Source organism: Neomonachus schauinslandi, chromosome 1 (assembly GCF_002201575.2).
Source record: "Neomonachus schauinslandi chromosome 1, ASM220157v2, whole genome shotgun sequence".
In the NCBI taxonomy this organism is placed as follows: Eukaryota; Metazoa; Chordata; class Mammalia; order Carnivora; family Phocidae; genus Neomonachus; species Neomonachus schauinslandi.
This window is the reverse complement of record NC_058403.1, coordinates 69,555,448-69,582,647: the sequence shown is the minus strand read 5'-3', so window position 1 is coordinate 69,582,647 and position 27,200 is coordinate 69,555,448. Positions and strand designations below refer to the sequence as shown.

Sequence of the window (27,200 nt, the reverse complement as noted above, 5' to 3'; positions counted from 1 at the left end):
TTGTCTGAATTTCAAGGCGGCCCCTCCACAGCTAATCCATAACCATCCCATTCGCCGATTTCACTTTCTCCTGTGTAGATCCACTAGGATGCAGCGAAGCTCCTGCTTATAAGATTTAAAAATATTTCTCCCTGGGGAGAGATTTTAGAACTGGGCCAGAATGAAGGGCGGTGTGCAAACCCCGTGTTATTTCCTCTAATATATCTCAGAATAGGGGAAAGAGCCGGGGCCGAAGCCAGGAAACGGATTTGCATTTTAAAGGACTGTCCTGCGTCCCTCGGGGCTCTGACCTGGAAAGTGCTTTATCTGTAACCCTTTTACGGCCCTGGATCCTCTTCTCGCTTTGTAACTGTTTGTAAAATCGTCTAATCTCCCTCCCTGGACTGCAAATTACCACCTAGAGGCGGGGAGAGGGTGTGGATGTTGGTAAGAGTTTAAAAACTGACAAGAATCCTATTTTATTTGTTATACACAGCACAACTCTGTAATAACAATAATGGCAATGAACAAAAAGTTCATCTACAATTCTATCCCCCTAATAAATCTCACTTGTTTCTATTTTCCCTTTCATTCCTTCTTGCATTAAACATTATGCAAAGCACTGTGCCAGTCTTGGTCCATGTGCATCTTTTACACATCCTATGTACAAATTTGCATTTTGCTTTTAATTTTTTTCCTTTTTGCTTATCCTAAATATTTCAGAGGCTGCAAAATATATACAATATGGCGCTAGTGGCTACCTAATATTCCAACAAGGTCATACACTTGACGGAATTATTTCCGTGTATGTATCCAAAATTTAGGAGTAAACGCTAACACCATTTGCCTTTGCACTGCAGGGCCTGGAGGTCGGTCAAGGTTAGACGGCGGGATCGGGGTAGCAGGGCTGCGGCCCGCGCGCGCCGCAGCGGAAGGCGGCGAGGAGAAAGCCAGTGCGCGGATCCCACCGCTCCTCCCGGCACCTGCAGTCTTGGCGCCTTTTCTGTGCGACCACGCCCCGCCCCGCCCCGCCCCGCCCCGCCCCTCCTCGCACACTAGCCGAGGGTCCTTGTCCCGGTGCGTGCGCACCCCTCACCCCAGGCAGTCCATTTCCAGGGCACCTCTTGGGTCTACGTGAGACAGGAAGTGACGCAAAGCCTGGGAGAGGGGTCGGAAGAGGGTGGGGCCAAGCTATAAACAGCCAGTTGGGGGCGAACATCCCCCAGAGAACGTCAGCTTCGGCCTGTGGCGGCTCTGTCGGTAGCGGCCGGAGGGGTGTCCGTGTGAGTGACGCGCCGAAGCTAGAATGCCGCCGGCCCTCCTGGCCTCTCCTCAGCCGGCAGGGCGGGGCCGCACCGGAGACCGCTGGGTGCTGTCCAGCAGCGTCCGGGAGCCGCAAGGGGCGCGGGGAGGCTGCGGCGACTTCTAAGAGGGTCGGGCGGGATGGAGCGGGGTCCGTGTGCGGGTCTGGAAGGGGCCGCGGCGGCGCGGGGAGCGGGCTGCAGGTGCAGCGAGGTGGAGCCGCTGTGCGGAGAAGGGCTGTCCTGTCTGCTTTTCTGCGCCTTGTCTCGGTCGCGGAGCGGCGAATGGTTTCTCCATTAGGGCACGGAGGGCGAGATGAGGGGTCCCCTACTGTCGTTCTGACCCCGCCATTCTGCTTCCGGTCCTCAGGCCCACCCGGATCCCTTGTCCTCACTAGTTCGTCCTTAAAAGATGCGGGACCTCGTGGGACAACCCTAGGCCGCGGGCGCGGGAGTGCGAGCCACGCTGCCGCAGCGTAGACCAGCTCTGCGGGGAACACGTGGCCGCTCCGGGAAGTGTCCGCAGGGAATTGCTGTAGGGGTGCATGGGTGACCTTGAGCTTGTAGCCCTTCGCTCTCGGGGCCTACGCGGGCCCTGGTCTCACTGCTGAAAGGGACAGAGCTGTCCTCGACTCGGTTACGAGTGTGTCCTGGGAATTTGATGGGAGTTTGTGTAAGCCGTGCGTTTGAACTCTGGTACGTCCTGATCTTCAGCGTTGCAGCTGGCCTTGTGTGTGGGTTCTCAGTTTTCCCCAGGCAGAAGCCCCCTGAACTCCGCAGATATTGACTCGAAGATTATTCTGATTGCTAGGCTCTCCTTGTTTTAAGGTGGGGGACGGAGAAATAAGACTTCTGCTTTGTGAACGCTATGGTCTAGAGGCTAAGTAAAAGCTGTTTGGATTGGAATTGGCTTTTGCTTTCAGGAAATTAGCGATATGGCTAAAAGGCTGTGCTATATTGATAAATGCCTTAGAGGCCCATTGTATTAGTGTTTCTAGTGGATGGCTAAAGTAGTAGTGGGTAGGGTAAGTAAGAAAATAATATTTTGTGACTTGACTCTTCGGTTAACATTTTTCCCCTGCTTCCAGCGACCTTGGGTAGACCAGGGAACTTAATTGCTTTTGCTTTCTTTTCTGGGAGGTGGGGTAAGAGGATTGAAGTAGGAAATAGTTGTCCTCTTACAGAAGTATTTGGATACCTGATACCTTTATTCTAGGCTTAGATATGAGTTGGAATACTAGATGCTGATTCAGTTGCGGCTGAGCTGGGCGGCGGGGGGCGGGAGGGGGGGGGGTTGACCTTATTGACAAAGACATTTAAGGTGATTTCCAGAAGTTGTTTTCTATTGCAAAACTCAAGTTTAGGCTATCTACAGTACTTGTTGGCCCTGCTGGGTTTTTTTCTCCGTTTTAGATTATAATGAACTCAATATACTTCACAAGAAGACCTAAAATTAAAAAATTTTTTATCGATATGAAATATTTTCCAAAAATTTATATATAGCATAGCACCCTTTAACTTTTCTTTGGTGGAAGGTTTTTGTGAGGTAATGGTTGTGAAGTTAGCCTGTGCTGAAGATTGTTGGGTAGAGACAACGACTCTACTGACTCTGCCCTAAGTTGTGGCAGTTATTTGCCTCTGATAATGTACTTTATCTATAATGGAGCAAGGTTCCTGATGAAACTTGAATCAGACAACAGTGAAATCTAGTTAAAAATGACCCTCTGAGGCCTTTTGGAACTCTTCTCTGTGTGCTTCTTGTGTGCTGTCTCAGATGAACACCATACAGGTAGATGGCAATGACTTCAAGTGGTCCTGACCTTTGAGTTGGGCAGTCTTTTTACAGAAAGCTGAATAGGAATGAAGATTCTCTTTGTTTTCCTCCACGGCCTTTTCATTTTTTTAAAAGATTTATTTATTTATTTGGTGGGGAGGGGCAGAGGGAGAGAATCTTCAAGCAGCCTCCCTGCTGAGTGCTGAGCCTCTCTCTGGCTCGATCTCACTACTCATGAGATCATGACCTGAGCTGAAACCAAGAGTCAGATGCTCAAGCGACTGAGCCTCCCAGACACCGCACAACCTTTTCATTTTAGACCCTTAAAACTAGGAAAGACCTTGTCCATCTCTTTACAAGTCATCCTGGGTGTACACAATAATATATGTCCTGAGGGCTCTGCAGAAGCTTTGTAAATTCATGTAACCTTTTCATTTTCACCTGCAAATGAATAGGGAAACAGTTTGCAAAACGGGTATCCGTACTCAATTGCTTAAGAACTTGGAGCCCTACCAGGTAACCTTTCTGCCTTTTTTTTTTTTTTTTTAAGATTTTATTTATTTATTTGAGAGACAGAGAACACACACAAGTGGGGGCAGGGGCAGAGGGAGGAGAAGGAAAGAATCTCAAGCCAACTCTTTCGCGGAGCTCAGAGATCTGCTGCTGGATGCCTGTCGCAATCCCACCACTCTGACGATCATGACCTGAGCCGAAACCAAGTGTCAGAGGCCCAACCGACTGAGCCATTCAGGCGCCCCTAAAGTTTTTCTACTTTTTAAGATCTCCCTACTATCCGTGCTTTGCCCAATGATTCCAGGATAAACCAGAATAGTGGCAGGAATGGGAGAAGATTCCAGGTCCAAGATTTTCATTATATATTTTTTGTAATTTCCAAATGATATGAAAAATGAACTTCATATACATTAAGCATGCCCCAATACTGTTAAGAAATAAAATATCTTTATTCTTTGTTAATTCTTTGTAAATTCTTTTTTTTTTTTTTAAGATTTTATTTATTTATTTTTTAGAGAGCGAGCGAGAGAGAAACAGCATGAGAGGGGAGAGGGTCAGAGGGAGAAGCAGGCTCCCCGCTGAGCCAGGAGCCTGATGTGGGACTCAATCCTAGGACCCCGGGATCATAACCTGACCCGAAGGCAGACGCTTAACCAACTGAGCCACCCAGGCGTCCCTATTTTTTGTAAACTGTAAATTGTAGACTGTAGTCTAGCTAGTACCTTTGCCTACTTCCTGTCTTCCATCCCATGGCTCAATTAACACATTACAGATCCTCCTTCCATTTCGTGTTCAAAACATGGGGGGCTCTGTTTGCTTAGCTTAGTTTTCATTATTAATGTGAGAAACTGAATAGGTTTTCCAGTCATCTGAGAGCACTAAATATATACAAGGTGCTAGTATGTATAAAAATCAAGGTGATGTTTGGTTTGTCTCTTGTTATAGATTATCAGCAGTGGTGACATCTTGAAATAAGCCATATAAAAGTTGTTGGCATTAGGTACTAGCTAATACAGTCCTGAACTTCCTTATAATTCAAATCGTCTTATTCCTATTTTCTGGAAATGTGGCATTAATTTCTATTTAATTTTTTAAAATACAGTAACTGCCTTGAGGTCTTAAGCTACTTTGGGGTGTCTTAAAACCAGGAGTCTGTACACAATACATATATCCTTATGTCTTTTAACATAACCACCTGTTTATAGACAGTTATAACTGGTATGGAAAGTTTCTCCCATGCTTTTAGAGCACATAAATTAAAGTGATCTCAGTTGCAAGAAAATTTATTAGGGGGTTCTTTTAAATACAGAGCTTTACTGTGTGTGAGGTCATTTTGAAAGAATGACTCATTTGTTTTATATAAAATTTAAGGAACAACTTTTATAGATCATAGAATTATCATGTTCTTCATAGATGTGGGATTAAATTATGGGGTTAAAATGGGAATTGCCTAGGTCACAGTTTTTTTTCCTCTAACTTGATTTCTTTTATGTTATAATCTTAATTTTGTGTCTAGGTATTGAAATAGAAATAACATACTGGTTTTCTCAGTAAAAAATGTATTTCGATTTTAATTATACAAAATCATAATTATATTCTAATAATATCTTTGTTTATGCAGATGTGCAGTCATTTAATTTCATCGTCATTTATTTAAATCCTTAGATCATGTATTTAAAAGTGTTGTCACTTTAGTCTCAAAATTAATTTAAAGCCAGAAACCTTGAGGAATGGCTGATTCAGAAGAATATTAAACTTGAAAGCTGCTCTTTCCTAGAAAAGGGTGATTAAAATTGGTTCAGGGTGGAGTCTTCTAGTTCTGGTTTTAGTGATTGGGTTTGTACCGTTCTGGTGCAGTGATAGTGATAAACTTTTTGTACCGGATAGGGCAAGAGACTGTGCTTCTAAGATGATCTCTTACTTCTTAGCTCTGGTCTTTAAAGCTTGGGCATTAAATTTTTGTTGTTGTTAATAGGTTTTGATAGGAGACTTTTCTTTTTTTTTTTTTTTTTAAAGATTTATTTATTTATTTGAGAGAGAGAGAGCATGAGAGGGGGAGAGTCAGAGGGAGAAGCAGACTCCCCGCCGAGCAGGGAGCCCGATGCGGTACTCGATCCCAGGACCCTGGGATCATGACCTGAGCTGAAGGCAGTCGCTTAACCAACTGAGCCACCCAGGCGCCCGATAGGAGACTTTTCTAATTGCCAGTTTATATACTGTCTTTTACAATCTGCGTGTATCTCACAGTTTGCTTTGTGCCATGTGGATGTTAAATGTGCAGTAAGTGTAATTGTAGTATCGGAAAAGCCTTAAAATAGTATGAAATAAGTGGCCATTATATAAAATAAATTTCAACATTATATAACTTTCAAACATCTAGAGGCACTCAAATCAAAATAATTAGAAAATCCAGATTTCAGTTAATACCTGTGCTTTAACTTAATATAGGACTCTCTTGGTTACAGAGTTGTTTTTTACTTTTAAAGCGGTTGTCAGGGCGCCTGGCTGGCTCGGTCAGTCGGTAGGGCATGTGACTCTTGACCTCAGGGTTGTAAGTTGAAGCCCCACATTGGATGTAGAGATTACTGGAAAATTAAAAAAAACTTAAAAAAAATAATAAAATGGTTGTCATTTATTTATTTTAATTGATGTGTTGATGTATAGTTGACATACGATATTATATTAGTTTTAGGCATAAACATAGTGATTCAAAGGTTAAGATTAATTTCTTAAATTTCTGGAGATGAGAACACAATTTTTATAACCCAGTAACTCATTGAACTTCAGTTTTGGGTTATGTTTTCGGCCTTGAACAAGACACTTAACATCTCAGATAATTGGCCTCTTTGCATACTGTGTTTTTCTTTTTTTGTCTATTCTTTTTGCATCAAAGATCTACCAGATCATTTGTAAGAACTGTTCATTTACTCAGAAGGATCAGGTGTTCGCTCATTTTTATTGGAGATGCTTTGTTACTGGTCTTTGTAGCATGACCATTCTTGGCTTAGTTCTACTTTAGTTGGGTGTTTTTTTTTTTTTTTCCAGGTGCCAGTCTGTTGTCTTTTGTATTTGTTCTTTTGACTACTAAATTCAGTTACTTAAATCTACTTAATATGGGTGGCATTCTAACTAATTTTCCCCACATATTTTTTAAGATTTATTATTTATTTTTGGGGGGGCAGGGGAGGAGCAGAGAGAGAGAGGAAGAGAATCTCAAGCAGACTCCCTGCTGAGCATGGATCCCACCATGGGGTTTGATCCCACGACCCTGAGATCATGACCTGAGCTGAAACCAAGAATCGGACGCTTTACCCACTGAGCCACCCAGGTGCCCCCCCACATTTTTAAAAAAAAATTTTATTGTTATGTTAATCCCCATACATTACATCATTAGTTTTAGATGTAGTGTTCCATGATTCATTGTTTGTGCATAACACCCAGTGCTCCATGCAGAATGTGCCCTCCTCAATACCCATCACCAGGCTAACCCATCCTCCCACCCCCCTCCCCTCTAGAACCCTCAGTTTGTTTTTCAGAGTCCATCGTCTCCCATGGTTCATCTACCCCTCCGATTTCCCCCCCTTCATTCTTCCCCTCCTGCTACCTTCTTTTTTTTTTTTCTTAACATATATTGCATTATTTGTTTCAGATGTACAGATCTGAGATTCAACAGTCTTGCACAATTCACAGCGCTTACCAGAGCACATACCCTCCCCAGTGTCTATCACCCAGTCACCCCATCCCTCCCACCCCACCCCCCACTCCAGCAACCCTCAGTTTGTTTCCTGCGATTAAGAATTCCTCATATCAGTGAGGTCATATGATACATGTCTTTCTCTGTTTGACTTATTTCGCTCAGCATAATACCCTCCAGTTCTATCCACGTCGTTGCAAATGCCAAGATCTCATTCCTTTTGATGGCTGCATAATATTCCATTGTATATATATACCACATCTTCTTTATCCATTCATCTGTCGATGGACATCTTGGCTCTTTCCACAGTTTGGCTATTGTGGACATTGCTGCTATAAACATTGGGGTGCATGTACCCTTTCGGATCCCTACTTTTGTATCTTTGGGGGTAAATACCCCAGACACATGAAAAAGTGCTCAATATCGCTCGGCATCAGGGAAATCCAAATCAAAACCTCAATGAGATACCACCTCACACCAGTCAGAATGGCTAAAATTAACAAGTCAGGAAATGACAGATGTTGGCAGGGATGCGGAGAAAGGGGAACTCTCCTACACTGTTGGTGGGAATGCAAACTGGTGCAGCCACTGTGGAAAACAGTATGGAGGTTCCTCAAAAAGTTGAAAATAGAGCCCCCCACATTTTTAATTTTGAAAAATTTCAAGCCTATAGGAAAAATTGAAATAGTAGTACAGTATATATATACTTGTGCCCTTTACTCTGATTCATCAGTTATTAATAGTTGCCACATTTGCTTTATTTCTTATACACTTTTTAAAACTGAACTGTTGGGCGCCTGGGTGGCTCAGTTGGTTAAGCGACTGCCTTCGGCTCAGGTCATGATCCTGGAGTCCCGGGATCGAGTCCCGCATCGGGCTCCCTGCTTGGCGGGGAGTCTGCTTCTCCCTCTGACCCTCCTCCCTCTCATGCTCTCTGTCTCTCATTCTCTCTCTCAAATAAATAAATAAAATCTTAAAAAAAAAAAAAAAAATTTAAAACTGAACTGTTAGGATGTGGGGCGCCTGGGTGGCTCAGATGGTTAAGCATCTGCCTTCAGCTCAGGTCGTGATCCAAGGGTCCTGGGATGGAGTCCCGTGTTGGGCTTCCTGCTCAGCAGGGATCCTGCTTCTCCCTCTCCCTCTACTGCTTCCCCTGCTTGTGTGTGCTCTCTCTCTGTCAAATAAATAAAATCTTAAAAAAAAAAAATAGAAGTTATGATACTTTATTCTTTTTTTAAGTTTATTTATTTTTTTAGTAATCTCTTCACCCAACATAGGGCTTGAACTCACAACCCTGAGATCAAGAGTCGCATGCTCCTCTAACTGAGCTGATACTTCATTCTTGAAATCTTCAGCATTAATTTCCTAAGGACAAGGGCATTCCCCTCCAAAAACAGAATACCATTATCGCACTCTCCAAATCTAACATTGATACAGTATTGTTATCCAGTATGTAGTTTGTATTTAGATTTATTTCTCCCAACAATATTCTTTGTCCCTGTCCCCACCCCCACCCCACCTCAGTTCAGGATCTAATCCAGGATTACACTAAGTTTAGTTATCCTATAAACTAAATATCTTTGTTAAAGACTCTTTCTAGAAAGGTGATAATATATTTAAAAGTAAATTTGATGTATAATAATCTAGCATGATAATGAAAAGCCCTCACTTATCTGATTTGGTGGTATCTATCTCATATTAATTTTCTGTTTTAATACTAGGCTCTTCTTCTGTGTGGCAGCTCAGAATGATGGATCAAGCCAGATCAGCATTCTCTACCTTGGTAAGATATTTTAGGTTGTATTTCTTGTCACCAGTTTGTGAGAATATGAAGTATACAAGAATGACTCTCACCCAGTAAGCATGAAGTAATATTCAAAGGTATCATAAAGTATTTGTTTATGTTGAAGTGGTGGTCTTGAGATGTAACAGATCCCACAAAGGAAGGGTATATTCAGTCTTGAGTAGAGTGAACTTGGAAAATCCTATAAGAACTTCCAGGGTATTTTTTGGGTGTGGTGGGAGGGGGACAGCCAAGTGGATAAGAGGAACTGAAGAAAGCACTGTTCAAAATATATACCTATGTTAGTAGACATACATAACAGACACCCTGAATGAAAAGGCTGAATGAGAGGAAGGCCAGTGTGTGACCTAGCCTTCATCTGTCATGGACAGAACTAGGCATAGGGAAGCATCTCGCTTTGAAAGAGGCACTTCTTTTTTCTTAAGAATATATAGCAAGTCCTAATAATGGCCCAATAATAAGTACAGTACCCAACCAAACTTTTTGTAAATGTTCCTCTTCCCTTTCTTCCCTTTCATAATGCTTTCTTTCTCTCTTTTTTTCAAATCTCAGTTTGGTGGAGAACCATTGTCCTATACCCGGTTTAGTCTGGCACGGCAAGTAGATGGTGATAACAGTCATGTGGAGATGAAACTAGCTGCAGATGAAGAAGAAAGTGTTGACAATAACGTGGGGGGTAATCATGCCAGTGTCACAAAACCAAAAAGGCTTAATGGATTTATCTGCTATGGGACTATTGCTGTAGTCCTCTTTTTCTTGATTGGTAAGAGTGACCATTCAAAACTTAAATGTTCCTTGTTACAGACTCTAGGAAGGGTGTTAATTCAGCCAAGCAAACATTTATTTTGTACCTTTTTATGTGCCATTATGCTAGGCACTAGGTATACCAATGATGAAGAAGATTCCAGGCCTGCCTTGAGTTGAGCCTGGTGGGGGGAGAAAGACACATGAATCATTTCATTGTAATGTGCAAATGTTATACTAGAAATACTCACAGGATATTTGTAGCATAGAAGCTTGCCCTAAGGATTCAAGGAAGGCTTCTGGGAAGAAAAGTTACCTATATCTTAAAAAGGTAACTATTTAGAGACACGTGGCTGGCTTAGTCAGTAGAACCTGTGATTCTTGATCTTGGGATCATGAGTTCAAGCCCTATGCTGGGTGTAGAGATTATTTTATTTAAATACATGGAAAAAAAACAAAATAAAAAGGTAACTATTTCGAGTTATTATACATTTGACTCTTGAACAACATGGGCTTGATCTGTGTGGGCCCACTTATATGCAGATTTTTTTCAATAAATATATTGGAAAATTTTTTTGAGATTTGTGACAATTTGAAAAAACTTATAGACCAACTGCGTAGCCTAGAAATACTGAAAAAGTTAAGAAAAAGATAGGTATTGTTGTAAGAATATACTGTATAATACATATAAAATACAAAATATATGTTAATCGATCATTTATGTCATCCTAAGGCTTCTGGTCAACAGTGGGCTATTAGTAGTTACGTTTTTGGAGAGCCAAAAATTATATGCAGATTTTTTACTGTGTGTGGGGTCTACACCCTAAACCCATCCCCCCACATTGTCCAAGAGTCAACTGTATGATTTATTAGATTGAATGGTTTAAAATTATACAAAACTGAGATTATTTACTTTCAAACTGCTTACAATTTGAATAAACCTGTATTTTTTTTTTTTTTTTTTTTTTTAAGATTTTATTTATTTATTTGAGACAGAGAGAATGAGAGAGAGAGAGCACATGAGAGGGGTGAGGGTCCGAGGGAGAAGCAGGCTCCCTGCCGAGCAGGGAGCCCGATGCGGGACTCGATCCAGGGACTCCAGGATCATGACCTGAGCCGAAGGCAGTCGCTTAACCAACTGAGCCACCCAGGCGCCCTAAACCTGTATTTTTAAGGCTTAGCTGAAAATATTAACAGTTCCTATGGGAATATATTATAAGGGAAAATCTGTGAGTTCAGCCATGAAACTTTTTATCCTTAGGATTTATGATTGGCTACTTCGGCTATTGTAAACATATAGAACCAAAAGCTGAATGTGAGAGACCATCAGGAACGAAGTCTCTGGGGACAGAGGGAACAGAACCTTCAGAAACAGAAGAGTACTTCCCTGAAACACCTTCTCGCTTATTTTGGACGGACCTCAAAACAATGTTGTCAGAGAGACTGAGTAACACAAACTTCCTCACCACCATCAGGTAAGCTTGAGCTACTTCACAAATTTAATCTCAATACCTAAACAAATACCAATTACTCAGAGCAGTGCAACACAACAAATGTGACAGTCTGGAGGAAAGCCTTCTTAGAGTTAGGGGAAGCTTCCTGTGTTCAGCTGGAGGGTAAACAATTAGTGAAGAATTCAAACTATGTTGGATGGGGAGAAGTGTGCGGACACTCCTTTTTCTTTAAAAAAATTCATAGGTCTTTGATCTTTTTGTCATCTGGCTCTTTATAGCTTGTTGCTTGCTGTCAGACTTTCTTCTGCTTTGATTTTTCATCTTAACCCCTTGTAAGTCATGCTGAGCTTTGCTACTATCCACAAGGGTATCAGTAGCCTACTTTACTCTTTTGATCAGGACTAACTTGACTGCCCGACTTGATGTAGAGACATATCATGTCTTTAGTATTCCTTGACTTCTTCTTGTTCTCATTAATCTATACACTAAGAAGTGTCCTTAAGGTTTCTGTCCTTTGGTTTTTAAGATCTTCTGTAGACACTTACCTAACTCTGTGTAAAGAATGTATTCATCTTTCACCTATTAGCTGGCTTCCTACAGTTGCAGTGGTACAATAATTCTCTTAGTCTTAGGTTAGGAATCTTGGCATTTTTACTTCATCTAGTGAATACTTTTGTGTATACTATATACCAGGCATTATAGATAAAATGAGAGTGTAGTTTACGAAAGAAAAAAATTTATATGATCTATATATATTTACAATGAGACATAGGAAATCAGAACAAGGAGTAGTTTTGCTTCAAAGTAGGTGAAAATTAAAGCTGTACTTCTTGAGTTCACCAACAGTAACACTATCATTTTGCTTACAACAGATTTCTTGGAAACTATTCATTTCCCCTAAAACTACCCTAAGCAGGTACCTCCTTAGGATGGGGCTCTTGAAGGACCACTTTACTTTGGATAAAGAGTTTTTAACAAGCTGAAGACATAAATTCCTTCAGATATTTGGCCATTTTTTCCTAAGTTTGTCTTTAGTCAGCCCAGGAATTTTGGGTCACAGTTAATTTAGCTATGTTGAGTAGTATTGAGTTATGCTTTTAAAACAATTTGCTTGATATTTGAGTTCATTGTTTATTTTAAATTAAATTTCAGTTCATTTAACAGTGACGGTTTTTCCTCTAGGCTGCTGAATGAAAATTCGTATGTCCCTCGTGAGGCAGGATCTCAAAAAGATGAAAGCCTTGCTTTTTTCATTGAGAATCAGTTCCGTGCATTTCTACTTAGCAAAATCTGGCGTGATGAACATTTTGTTAAGATTCAGGTCAAAAGCAGGTATGTTGAAAGATGGTAAACTGATTTTATATAAGTAGCTGTTTTCAGGTGTGCTAATATAGCAGAGACTTTCAAAGTAAATAATGCAAGTCAAATGCTAAATGTATTAAAGCCATTTAATTTTTTTCCCCAAGGTTGTCCTTAGCTTCAGCTTCACTTTCACTTAATCTTTTTTAGCAGTGCTCAAAACTCGGTGACCATAGTGGGCACGGACGGTGGCATGGTGTACCTGGTGGAGAGTCCTGAGGGTTACGTGGCATACAGTAAGGCAGCGACAGTTACTGTAAGTAAGGCAAAACAGTGCATGAGATTTTTTTTCCCTGCTGAAGAGCTCAGAAACTCCTTATCGTTACTTTTCTTAGGATTTTGGTGTAAATTTACTTGTAAAATGAAACCGATCGTGAGATGCTCTTGTTCTCAACCTCCTATGCCACAGTGAAAGTAAAATCCCAGGTCCTCATCTAGGACAGTAAGGCCCTAGTCATCCTCCTGCTCTTTTCCTCCTTCACTGTGCTCTGGCCACCCCAGCTTCTCTGGGTGTTCCTCAGACTCTCAAACGCAGGCATGCTCCCACCTCAAGGCCTTTATAAAACTTACCTTTCCTTCTGCCGACCCCACTCTTCCCTTAAATACCAACATGGCCTGTTCCTCATTTTGTGCAAGTCTCTGCTCCACTTCTTCCCTTCTTTAGGGACGTCTTCCTTGATTATCTTGTTAAAAATGGCCTTCCTCCAATCACTTCCCCTTATCCTGTTTTATTTTTCTTCATGGGACTTACACACCTGACATTTGTTTCCATGCTAGAATGTAAGCTACACGAAGGGCTAGAGGTTGGCTTTATGTACTGCTATGTCACAGAGCCTTGGACAGTGCCTGACACATGATGGTGTTTGCTGAATGAATGTGTATATCAAGATGCCATGTGGGGACAGAGAGAAGTAACCATCTTGGCTGGAGTCTAGTCTTAGCTTGAATTTTTAATGCTTGATCTTTTAAAATTTAGGCAAATATGGCCAAACTACTACAGAAATTGAAAAACAGATCTATCTAGGTTTTTCAGGTGAAAAAACATGTTTGTATATCAGGGGTCTATCTGGTGGATGCCTTCAAGCCAGATAAAGTCTTACGTGTGCCATATCACTTTCCCTGGCTACCTACAAGCTAGGAGTTTGGAGGTGGGTGGGCTTCTGGCCAAGAACTTTGAGGGTTTGGGAGCATCTGGGACGCAGTCAGTTAAGCATCCGACTCTTGGTTTCAGCTCAGATCTTGATCTCAGGGTGGTGAGATTGAGCCCTGTGTGGGGCTCCACGCTGAGCACGGAGTCTGCTTGGCACTCTCTCTCCCTCTCCCTCTCCTCCCAATCCCCCCTTTCTCTCTCTCTCAAATAAATTAATTAATTAAAAAAAATAAAAGAACACAGGGTTTTCGTTCACCTGCGAGCTTTCTATATTTGGATATTTGCTTGTCAATGTCAGTTGATAGCTCTATTAATAAAATTTAGGAACATTATGAGACAGCTTTTATAAACATCTAAAAGTTGATCTATGCAAGTCACTTTATTGTAGTAGTGTTCAACAATTTTCACACAGGTTTATTATCAGAACTTTCAGTTAAGACCCATTCCTATGTATGTCCTCAATTATCTAGCATTCAGATGTTAGGAACTTTATGTAATTGGTGCCGCCAGGGCTAGCCTACAGTATCTATATTGGTATATGTCTCTTTGTTTATCATATTCTGTTTGCTTTTCTCTTCCCCCCCAAATACTGGAAGCAATGTAAAAGAGATTAAATGTCAATAGGTCAATGCGAATTAGATTAAAGGCAGCATGTGATGGTACCAGACGTGAATATAGGAGGCCAAAAGTCTTGATTCACTCCTGATAACTGTGACCGGTTCGACTAGAACTCTCTTACATCCTTTCTAGGCTTTCGCCTCCTTCTTTTTGTCTTTTTGTTTTCTCTCTTGGGTTTGATCTGTAAAAACCATCCTGTCTCAGACTCTATGGCTGTTCTAATTACCATAATGCTCATTAACTCTGATGTCTTTATTCTAGGGTAGACTGGTCCATGCTAATTTTGGCACCAAAAAAGACTTTGAGAATTTAAACTCTCCTGTGAATGGATCTTTAGTGATCGTTAGAGCAGGGAAAATCACTTTTGCTGAAAAGGTGAGTATAAGTTATTGAGTACACTGGTATCATACCATTCTTCATTTAAATGGTATTGATTTTTTTTACATTCTGAAAACTGTCAGTCTTAAACTCTCATACCTAATAAAATAATTTATTAAAGTGTTCAACAAATTACGTACGTTCCAATTCTCTAAACTGTAGGACACTTGTAAAACTATGGCAGAGCCACTTGGAGTATTCTGCAGTCATTGTCTTTCAGTGAAAAAGAAGTAATCAGAAATGCTTAAGTGAAAGCAGTTTAAATTTAAAATAACAATATTCTGTTGTCATATAGGATTGTTAAATTATTGTTAAATTAAGGTGCTTTAACTGTTATGTTCTATATAACCCAGTTTTATGTATATAGAGAATTCAGTTCTAACTATGCTTTATGAAAAGGAAAATTAAAAGTCAAAGCTCCATAAGCACCTAGAATGGAACATAGCAAAAGACCGTGGTTGTGTTGGATGTGTTTGTATTATTTGTCTTTGACACTCCTTGATGAGTTAGTTAAGGCAAGAATTTTGTCTCAACATGTAAGCTATTTGAAACATTGGGGGGTTTCAGTGCAGTCCTCTCTAACCCTTTGTCTTTTAGCTTAAAGCCCAATACATATTCTTCTGATTTTGTGTGATTACATCTTCATTTTCTGATCTTTAGGTTGCAAATGCTCAAAGTTTCAATGCAATTGGTGTCTTGATATACATGGACCAGGCTAGATTTCCCATTGTTAATGCAGAGATTCCAGTCTTTGGACATGTGAGTTTTTCTCTTAAGTAAATAAGTTTTTGGATTCTACAAATTGTTGCTGGGTTCCATCTGTATTAGTAGAAGTATAACATGCCTTCCTTAAATGCTCTTTTTTTTTTTCTGGGAGAGTCTAGCACTGACAAGAAGATGGATTATGTGACTTTGAGACCTAGTTATTATTGCTAACGGAACCTTCTCAACAGTGTCTTGAATTGGGAATTTGGCATATGCCATATAAAAACAAGAGTAACGTGTTGTAGAGCCACTCAGACCTTCAGGCTTTGAGGTGCTAAACTAAATTTAGGCTATACCCTCATACTAAATCTGAATCTTCTAGGGATTTCTTGAACAAATGCCTGACAGAGCACATTATTCTTTTGTCTTACTAGGCTCACCTGGGAACAGGTGACCCGTACACACCTGGATTCCCTTCTTTCAATCACACTCAGTTTCCACCGTCTCAGTCATCAGGATTGCCCAGCATTCCTGTCCAAACAATTTCCAGAGCTGCTGCAGAAAAGTTGTTTGAGTAAGTTCTTATTGGAAAGCTCTCTTATTTGAAAACTGGTTTTGTGATTAGAAAGGAATAGTAATCGTTTCAGTTAATTTGATAACATTTAAAACAATTGGCTATAATTTTCCATATTTGGCATATCATGGGGTGGATAGCTGTTAACTTGTAGATAAACATGAATTTTTTTCCTCCATAAGGTGATCTTAGTAATTAGACATTGGATTTATAAACTCAGTGAGTCCTTGGTCAATTTACCCAGTGAATTCCTTGTATACTATTCCTGGCATATAGCTTCTGCTTGAGGACTTCCTGAGGTAAAGCACTTTGTTGCCTATGGCAACCCATTCAGTTTTTGGAGTAGGTCTGTTAGAATTCATGTTGAGCTGAAATCTTACTCCCTGTAACACCTGTTAGTTTTAGAGTTTCTTCTTAGCAACAGAACAATTCAAGTTTTCTAGTCCATAGATTGAATATCTTCAGTTCTCGTGACAGTTCCCAGATGCTTTACAGTCATGATTAGTCCTGGATATCCTCCCTAATGTTTTAGTATCCCTCTTTAATAAGAGAACCCAATCTGATTAGAGGAATTGTCATTAACTTTTATCTTGATCTGGACATATTTCCCACCTGGTATTGGCACAGGATATCGATCTAGTCTCAGACACTTAGGCGAACATTTATTTGCTGTGTGACGTAGAACAAGTTACTCTAACCCCACTCATCATGTTTCTTTGACTTAATTAGATAGTTGAAATATATTCTACCTAACAGGGTGATTGGTTTCAAATGAAGAGCATCTACATGTAAGGATACCTGTATAATACTATGCGACTAGTAACAATGCTATCTGCGAGGCATTTTTAATAGGTGATTTTTATCGTTCGACCACCACTTACAAGTCTTCCCTAACCTGTGAAGCCAGCTCCCTATTTTATCCTTGTGTTGTGGGGGGTAATAATGTTTTGACATACTTCTGTAAGTGGAGCAGTTATTGTTTGGATAACATATGAGGAATTTGATAGGGGAAGATACCTAACTATTAGCAGCATGAAAATATTCTTTTATAACTAAGATAAGAATGTATACTGGTTAGTAGAGAGAGTGAGGAAACATGGGGATGTATTAATGGGCTTGTATGTAAGAACTTCATTCTGAGTCCATCTTGGTATCTACTTAAAATGTAAATTAAAACTGGGTCTCTGGCAGAAAGGCACGTGTCAGATGAGGACAGGTAGAGAAATTTTTTTAAACACTGGTTAAACTTGGAGGTAACTGATGTTCAAATGATTGCCTACAGGTCAGAGTAAGATACAGATGGTTGGCCACCAAGAAGTAAATTTTGTATACGTTTTCTTTATATGTCCTCTTAGCCTAGACCTGCCCCGGGCAGTAAGGAAGACCGATTTTGAAAGCCTGGGGGAAGCAACAGTAACTCAGAACTCTGATGTTTCTTTTCTTCTTCTAGAAATATGGAAGGAGACTGTCCTTCTGCCTGGGAAATAGACTCCTCGTGCAGGCTGGAGACTTCCCAGAACAGGAATGTGAAGCTCACTGTGAACAATGTGCTGAAAGAGATAAGAATTTTTAACGTTTTTGGAGTTATTAAAGGTTTTGAAGAACCTGGTAAGACCTTTGTTTTTGTTTTGTTTGTGTTTTCCTAGTTCTTAAGAATGTGGCCAGAAGAGGGAGTGCAGGAAGGCTGGCTTTGGCTTGGTTTTGTGGAATGCTAACTCTTGCCTGTCCTAAAGCGAACTGTTTAGGTGTCAGTTTTATTGGGAGATAATAAGACCCTAGGAAATTAACTTGTCAAAAATTGGCTATTATGATTAGAAAATCTCTTTTAAGTTACTGGATAGAACAGCAGTAAGCACCTTTCTTCTTAAAGGGGGCAGATAATAAACATGTTGCAGGCTATCAGTCTCAGTTGCAGCTACTTAACTCCAACATCGCAGCATGAAAACAGCCATAAATGATACGTAATGAACGCGCACGTAGGCTGTGATTTACCACTGACCCCTTGAATGGGCCATCTGTTTAAGTAGAATCTAATAGTCATATCATTTGGTAAAGAAAGCCCATGGACTTTGGTTGCTTATTAAACAATTAGTGGGCACTAATAGGTAGCTGATGAGTAAACTTAATTGGTAATGTGGAAAGAGTAGCAATACTAATAAGGAGAAAGAGATTAGTATTGTCATGTGAATTTTTAATTTCTGGAGTCCTAAGTCAGATATGAAATATTTTGTTTACCCTTAAAGCATATACCGCATTTTTACCCTTTTTACTAACATGATTATTCTAGAGTTCAATATTAGAAAACAGTTTAAAAGTTGATTGTATAATTTATCTTTTCTTTTTTTTTTTTTTAAGATCGCTATGTTGTAATAGGGGCTCAGAGGGATGCCTGGGGTCCTGGAGCTGCAAAGTCTAGCGTAGGAACAGCTCTCCTATTGGAGCTTGCCCGGATATTTTCTGATATGGTCTTAAAAGGTAGAGTACAAATTTTGAGAACTTGAATATCTATGTGCTATGTATAGTTCTAAATATTATATGATTTCTCACTTTCGCCTATATTATTATGGTTCACTTAGGCTGGGCTCTGAGCTCTTAGGTATAAGGCAGATCATCTTTTGTTGGATCTGCCTTTGACTTTGAAACGGCTCTCCATGTAGTGTCTTCATTGCATTGGGTATCAGCTCCTTTTTGAGACACCAAAAAAGTATTGTACTGGACCCTAATTCTTAGTTTGACATATTCAGAATGATATGGCAAATCTAGCATGGTCCCTAAGGAATCTATTTTAAACCAAGCAGTGGTATACCTCTGTACTAATTTTCTGTAATTTTGTTATGAAGTTATAATATGTCATTTTATATATTATACTTAGAATACTAGGTATGTTCATATATATTTATAATATATAAACACTTTCAAGCCTTTCTCCCTTGGTACTTGGCCACTTCTCTACACACACACCCCCCACACACACACACACACTCACAAACCCCCATCACCTTCTTGAATCTTTGGGTCAGAGGGTAAGTTGCAGTGCTTAACTTTTATGCAAAAGTACATAATACAAAAAAATACATACCCAAGGAAAGGGGAGGAATGGAGGGCAGTGGCACATATAGTCCCCAAAGGAGCTGTCACTAATGTGATTCCTCTGAAAACTCTTTCTTATAGCTTAAATGTGAGAATTTGTATTCTATTTCATAACAATCGTTTGTAAAGTAACCCAGCGTTTTAAGTGATTGACCTCTACGCAGATTGTTTTCAGAGAAGGTACACATTGTAGTTATACCATAATTTCAAGTATTTCTTGGTCCAGAAGTTAAGGGGCTCAAAGAATGGAGTTGGGAAAAAAGTGACTTCCTATAAAAACTGGTCCCTACCATGTCTTTGAAATCTTTTTTGCAAATGATCTCTTATGCAAGTAATCCTTGTAGATTACTTTTAAAATTTATTTTTATTCTTTCTGTTGTTGTTGTCCTTTCACCTGGGGCCTCAAAAGGGAAAGAAATATTTTTTAATCTGCCGTCTTGAATTAGAAATTTCTGACTTCATCTTAAGTCAGTTGCCTACCTATAACCTGTCCTAAGATAAAACAACTTGTTGTTACCTTTTAGATGGCTTTAGACCCAGCAGAAGCATTGTCTTTGCCAGCTGGAGTGCTGGAGACTTTGGAGCAGTTGGTGCCACTGAATGGCTAGAGGTATTATCTGTACAGCACCCATCCCCAGAATGGGCAGCTGAACTTGTCTTGGCTTAATTTGCCCTGCAGAAACCATACTCTTTTAGATTTGATTACAGTTGATCCTGAACAACACAGGTGTGAACTGTGCAGGTCCACTTATGCGTGGATTTTTTTATATATAAATACAGTATAGTCCTCTAAATGTATTTTCTCTTTCTTATGCTTTTCTTAGCATTTTCTTTTCTCTAGCTTATTTTATTGTAAGAATACAATACGTAATACACATAACATACAAAATAAGTGTTGATCAACTATTTCTGTTACTGGTAAAGCTTCCAGTCAACAATAAGCTATTTGTAGTTCAGTTTTGGGGGGTCAAAAGTTATATGTGGATTTTCAATTGCGTGGGGAGGGTGTTAGTGCCCTAACCCCCACGTTAGGGGGGTCAACTGTATATCATTTTTGCCTTTGTATATTTAATCTGAATAGACTCTAAATTTAAAAAGATGCCCCTAATAATAGCTGCTCCATGTGACAGTTGGATTAATACATATTAGTACATTTAGTATTTTTCCTTCTCTTCCAGGGATACCTTTCCTCCCTGCATTTAAAGGCTTTCACGTACATTAATCTGGATAAAGCTATTCTTGGTAAGTATCCTTTTCATTAACTGTTTATGAATTTAGATAAACTACTAATAAAACAGAAGAAAGCTTTTTACAGCAACACTCACTATTTTCTACAATTTACATTGTCCATTCCCTGATTAAGACTGACTTAGCTTTCTCTTAGTAGTCCATTAAATTGTAGAATGGGTGCAGATTGCCTTGTTGAATGCAACAGTTCCCAGTGTGGTCCTCAATTAGCAGCATTCGGATCACCTGGGAACTGTTAGCAATGTAAAATTTCAGACCTTTTGAGTCTGAAACTGGAACACAAGTCCAGCAAACTGTGTTTTAACAAGCACTGTGGTGATTCTGATGCACTAAAGTCTGAGTCTGGATTGTTTTTTAGACAAGAAGGAACTAAACCGTACCATATAGAATGGTACTTCTAGAGACTAATTCACATCTAGCTAGATGGTGGCATCACAAATAGAAATACCAGGTAGTCAAACTTCTGAAAGAATTTGAATGTTATTAAAAGTGCAGAGGTAGCCAGTGGATGAACTGAGAATAGTAAAATATCTCATTGGAAAGAAAAAGGAAGGAGTTAAAATTGAACTAAATTTTTATTGGATTCGTCGTTATTGCTATCTTACCTATACAGCAGAATGTATGGAGTGTAGCGAGTAGACAGTAGCTAGCAGATGACTGCCCTAATTAGGTGAACTAGAAAGGTACCAAAAAACAAATCATTAACATTAACATATGCCAACTCAAGAGTAAGAGCTTTAGTCGAGTCAAATTAGGGTTAGCAGTTACTAAAGAAGTTGACTCTTAAATCACTTTTTTTGTCTAGTTCTTGAAGAGGATAGTTGTATTTGGCCACTCATCTAAGTTATTGTCTTCCTTTTTTGTTAAGTACTTTTGGTTGTAGAAGCTGCCATGTAAAAATTACTTGACTAGGGAAGGGGCAATGTTTTTAAAATAATCTCTTTGCAGGTACCAACAACTTCAAGGTTTCGGCCAGCCCACTGTTGTATTCGCTTATTGAGAAAACGATGAAAGATGTGAGTGTATACCTAATTACAAAATCTGTAACTTATTTTTCATCTAATTTACAATAAGATGGAAAATGATGTTTAAACCATCATAAGTAACCACGTTTTGCAATAGGGAGAAATGAGATTTGGCGTAATGGGCTTAGAGGCCATATATATCAGTAATGATTTTTTTTTTTAAGGATTTTATTTATTTACTTGAGAGAGAGAGCACAGAGAGAGAGGGAGAATCAGACTCCCTGCTGAGGATTCTGAGATCATGACCTGAGTCGAAGGCAGACGTTTAACCACCAGCTGAGCCACTCAAACGCCTGTGGAATGATTAAAGACGGACGGAACAAGGGTCAGAGAACTTGACCTGGATCCTATGGGAAACTAGGAATTGCTATAGAGTCTCCAGCAAGGCAGTAATGTGTTTGCAGGTTAGGCTGCAGTAGTATAAAATGAGCTACAAGGGAAAAAAAACAGAAACAAGACAGGCCTATCATGAAGGCTAGAAAGGGCTTTTAAAATTGAGGCTAACCCACCTTTAAAATGGTTAAAGGAGGAGAACATTTTTTTCTCCTTGTAACTGAAGGGAACCGTGACAGCATGAGCCTAGTACGAATAACTTTAGAAATTTGAGATTGTTTTAACGATCTTAAATTTTTTTCAAGAAGATACAGTAAATTTTTCAAGAAGATACAGTAAATGTTTATAGATCTAAATATGTTTGTGATCAGCCTGAATAACTATGTCCAGAAAGATTCATTTTAGTGACAAATTAATTTTTTATTTTACAGGTGAAACATCCGGTTACTAAGCAGTCTCTTTATCGGGACAGCAACTGGATCAACAAAGTGTAAGTTGAGAAAAGTGAATGAACAGCTTATAGAAAAGCAAAATCATCCAGTAGCACCTGCTATGTTAGGTAGAAATCTAAACCTAACCTTGCAGTGAGCTTACCTGTACTTAGAGTCAATTTAAGAATTTATTTGGGGATAGGGGTAGGGTTGCATGATAGCACAGTTTGCTACTTAGAAAACTTTCTAGAGACACATTCTTGCTTTCCTTGCAGAGAGGAATTTTCTTTGGATAATGCTGCTTTCCCTTTCCTTGCGTATTCTGGAATCCCAGCAGTTTCTTTCTGTTTTTGTGAGGTAAGTCTGAACTCTAAAGTTATATCTTAGATCTTCTTTCATCAATTTTGAGACCTAGAGTGCTTAAAATGTTTTAAGAAGTTATACACATGCAGTTATTGCATGCTCCCTTATTATCAGTCTCAACGTAGAATTGTTCTCAGCTTAATTAGCAGTTGAATTTATTTGCTAAAACATCTTCAATTAGGTATCATGAGTTTTAATAACAAGGCTACTACCTATTGGACAGTGCAGATATAGAATATTTCCACCAAACAGAAGGTTCACCTGGACATTGCTGTACTTGATACCTGTTAAGATATCGTTCTAGACATTTGTCCAAAGATGTTAATCTCTTGAACAGGGATTATGGGTAAAAGCACAAAAACCAAACAGATGTAAGGTTGTTATGAGACAGAACTTTGAACAGACCAAGTTGTAGGAAAGCAAGATTGGCTTGTTTCAGGAGCCAGTTAGAAGGCCCTGAAGGCTACTCTGAGTAAACAGAAGGGTGAAGGCCTCTGTGCTGAAGTGCTAAAGTTGGAAAGCCAGGCCTGTAGTGGGCTCTCCAAGGGATGAAGAGATCCTGGAGTTTTAGTATAGGAGGTCAGGGTGGAAAGTGTTAACTTTTGCATCGAATTATTGACCTCACGGAGGCCAAGTCCTCACGTGACTTTTTATCACTGGATGTTTTGGCCTGGGACTAGGAGGGGAAAGGTCTGAAGCAAGGGAGTGATGTAAGATCTGGATTTGGAGATTAACATAGCTGGAACTCTCTTGACCTTCTGCTAGAACAGCAGTGTGGATGGCATTGAAATAGCGGGTCACAATATCTGTTTAGTACATTAGGAAGAACTGAATGTCTGGTCCTAGGGTTGAGGAGATTTATGGATGATTTCTGTTGACCTCCAGAAGGTTTTTAAAAAACTTCTTACTGACTTCTTAGATGTCAAAAACCTAGCAGGTAATACAGAATAGTCTATATAGTCTGAAAGTAAAGAAAATAGAGTTGAAGAAATAGTTACTTAAATTGTCTAATGAAGGTAGAGACAACCGCTTGTTAGAAAGGTAACACGTATGAATGGATTGAGTGCTGAATCATTAGAAAGAAGGTCAATTTTAGTCTAAGTGTGACACTTTATATCAAAAATACACTTCACGTATGCTGTCCTCTTTCCTTATTTAATGAGCCAAACTTCCCAGAGAGAGGAAAATAAGGATACAACCTCAAGAAATTTGGCTAGACATCTGTTCAGGGTATATGATGCAATAGAACAGGGATTCTGTAGGACCTAGAAGAAAGCAGTCATTCTAGGAGTAGGTTAGGTTCAGAGGAAGTAGCAAAAGCGGTACCAGTGTAGTAGATGGGAGATAAAATTGGAGTAGGAATACATTAGAAGCAAGGGAAGAATTCCAACTACTATTACCTTGATAGTGAAATGAATGTGGGGCTCCTGTTCTTAGGACCCACCTGTGAGTACATTCACCTACCTTTGTTTTTCAGGGCACAGATTATCCTTATTTGGGTACTACCATGGATGTCTATGAGAAACTGAAACAGAAAATTCCTCAGTTGAATGAAATGGCACTTGGAGCAGCAGAAGTAGCTGGTCAGCTTATAATGAAACTTACCTATGATCTTGAATTGAACCTGAACTATGAGATGTATAATGACAAAATACTTGCATTTGTGAGGGATATGAACCAATTCAGAGCAGACATAAAGGTGAGCACTAATTAAAATCAGGTTCTTAGTGCTGAAATATCCAACAGTTTGAAGAATGATGTTTAGCTGTTCCTGAGGAGGGACAGGGTTGGTAGCTGAAGTACATTTTAAAGTGAACTAATGTATAAGTTTTCATAGAATTTGTAACTCATTTGAAAGGAAAGTTGAGAGGCTGTGGGTTATAAATCTAGGCTATACCACAGTAAGTATTTCAGAATCTAATTAGCCTAAGGTATGTTATGTTTATGTAATTCCAAGCGACCTGTAAAGAGGACCCAGAGAATATAAAGATCTCAACCATGACTCTGGACCTATGAGTTTGGGCCATATATCATATGATATCTATATATATATATCTATATATATATCATATATCATGCCTTTCAGGGATGTCACAGATGGAGAGAGAATATAGCCAGTAATTACAATCTTACTTAGTGTTGATTCTGTGTGCCTAGTATTCAAATGCTTGATAAAATCAAATTAATAGTAATAGGTGGTTTCCAACTGGTTTTATGGTACTAGAAGTCAATTTAACAGATCCCTTAAATGAAGTAAATCACTGATAAGTCTTAATGATTATGGCTTTCTTGAAACTTGATACTATAACTGATCAGAAAATGGGACTTATGAGAAAAATCACTAGACTGTGAAGTTCATTGAGCCAAAATGGTTAAGATTTTCCCCCATCAGCAAACTGGCCTGGAAACAATATACTGCACAGGATTATATATTAAGTAAATTCTGTTAAATTTCTTGATGAGGACGGCTTCCTTGGGAGACTAAGAATGGATAACTGTGCCATCTGCTGGGCTCAGATACGAGTGTATTACTCTAGTTCGTAGAGCCTGGGGCCTCATGGGCAAGGTGCCTAAGTCTAGCATTCTCTGCCTGCGAGTCACCCCCTTTTATCAGAACTGTCTCAGTTGCTACCACTAAATTAGAAAGGTATGTAGAATAATATCCTTAGAATTAATATCTCATAGGAAGTTTCATGTCTTTCTGCTTCAGGAGATGGGTCTGAATCTACAGTGGCTGTATTCTGCTCGTGGAGACTTTTTCCGAGCCACCTCCAGACTAACAACAGATTATAAGAATGCAGAGAGAACAAACAGATATATCATGAGGGAGATCAATGACCGTATCATGAAAGTAAGTAAATGTCTAAAAAAGGGGGAACTAAAGTATGTTGATTTTTCATTGGTAAATCTTGCATTTCTAAAAAGTAGAGTAGGGATTCCAGGACCTTAGAATCCTTTGCTGCTTTAGAATTGAGCACAGATTTTTAACTCTTATTAGCAAGACCTAGAACTGACATATCTAAACTGGAAATACAAAAGGCATTTGACCTAGTATTAACCTTTTTAGAAAGGGATCATTAATGATTTTTAGCTGTCATTTTCTCTGTATTCCTGTTCTCTAATTCAGCCCTTAACTGCTTTTATCTTAATCTGCTTGGAAGAGGCAGGAGACTTCATTACAGTGGGAACTTGTAAATCTTCCATATGTATGCTCTGTAACTAAAAAAAAAACAATACAATTAGAGTTCACTTTTACAAATGAATTGACAGTTCACTTTATAATTTTCATGTTAGAAGATTAGTAGCCTGGTTCTCCACGTTCTTAAATTTGGGGATTTTTAACATTTAAAGTGAGAGAATGACGGTTGTTTTACTACATCAGGTCCTCCCCTCACAGCAGAAGTCCCAGCACTGTGTAAGTTCTCTTGTATGTTTTTGTTTCCATAGGTGGAATATAACTTCCTCTCACCCTACATATCTCCGAGAGATTCTCCTTTCCGACACATCTTCTGGGGGTCTGGCTCTCACACTCTGTCAGCTTTACTAGAGCATCTGAAGCTGCGTCAGAAAAATAACAGTGCTTTTAATGAAACACTGCTGAGAAACCAGTTGGCTCTAGCAACTTGGACTATTCAAGGAGCTGCAAATGCCCTCTCTGGTGACATATGGGACATTGACAATGAGCTTTAAATGTAATGCCCATAACTTCTCTAAGAACATCAGGGTAGTGTGATTTCTAGACTTGTGCTGGTTGTGCTAAATTTTTAGTAGGGCTACAAAACCTAATATTGTTAAAATTCTACCCAACCATCTTGGTACTCCTAGATATCTTTAGGCAGCAGCTTTTAATACAGGGTAGGTACCTGCACTTCAAGTTAAAGTGAATAACGACTTAAAAATGTTCATAATAGAATCTTTTCTCTGATCATCTCTAAAATTTTAAATGCTTTGTATGGTAACTGCCTCTTTCTTGTTACAGTTATGAAAAAGTCAGAACCAGTTACATGAATTATTGCTCTAAATCCTAAGGACATGAACTGCTATCTTCTAAGGGGGAGGAGGAGGGTGGTACCTGCTGAAGGCTGAAGTGGTGGCTTGGTGTGATCCTCTGCCTTCATTTGGTGCTGGATAGGAGATACCAGGTTGTAAGACCTCATTCTCCAAATGAGATATATGCCTTCTTTAAGGATTTAGCTGGTTTCCACATCCTTGAATGAAACAGTTAACTTTCAGAAGAGATGGGACTTGTTTTCTTGCCCATGAGGTCTGAAGCAGAGGTCCTTCAGTTGGATAAAATGAGGTTCAACTGTTTATCACAGGAGTAAGGCCTTAATGTGTTAACCTCAAGATTATTTATGAAAAGAGGAGACCAGAAGCCAAAGACCTATATTTTCTTTTCATCCGCCCTCCCCCGTAAGCCTTTGTTCATTAGTTTTTTGTCGTTTTTGTGTTTCCCGAAGTATTTTGAAAGAGAACCAGCTTCAGGTGTTTAATTTCAAACTCAGTTTGTCAGACGTTAAAGAACACACTGCCAAATTTTGGCCAAAGTGTTAATTTTTTGGAAAAGCTTTCTATCATTTTGGCACTGAGATATTTATTGTTTATTTATCAGTGACAGAGTTCACTATAAATGGTGTTTTTTTTTATAGAAGATAATTATCGG

At 39.4% G+C, this 27,200-nt stretch overlaps 1 protein-coding gene across 2 annotated transcripts; it reads left to right on the top strand.

The window, feature by feature from the left end:
* Positions 1-1,191: 1,191 nt before the first annotated feature.
* TFRC (transferrin receptor) lies at positions 1,192-26,450 on the top strand. Of its 2 annotated transcripts, none has more exons than XM_021692708.1 (19): positions 1,192-1,262; positions 8,983-9,044; positions 9,618-9,828; positions 11,071-11,284; positions 12,446-12,595; positions 12,776-12,878; positions 14,652-14,765; positions 15,429-15,527; positions 15,908-16,047; positions 17,498-17,655; positions 18,403-18,522; positions 19,662-19,747; positions 20,316-20,379; positions 21,334-21,401; positions 22,175-22,233; positions 22,450-22,531; positions 24,015-24,236; positions 25,248-25,388; positions 25,985-26,450. In XM_021692708.1, the coding sequence occupies exons 2-19, from the start codon at positions 9,009-9,011 to the stop codon at positions 26,225-26,227; spliced, it is 2,310 nt and encodes a 769-aa protein (XP_021548383.1). In that variant the 5' UTR covers positions 1,192-1,262; positions 8,983-9,008; the 3' UTR covers positions 26,228-26,450. The 2 variants fall into 2 exon arrangements, with proteins under 2 accessions (XP_021548383.1, XP_021548382.1); XM_021692707.1 differs by having other exon boundaries at positions 12,773-12,878.
* Positions 26,451-27,200: the final 750 nt, after the last annotated feature.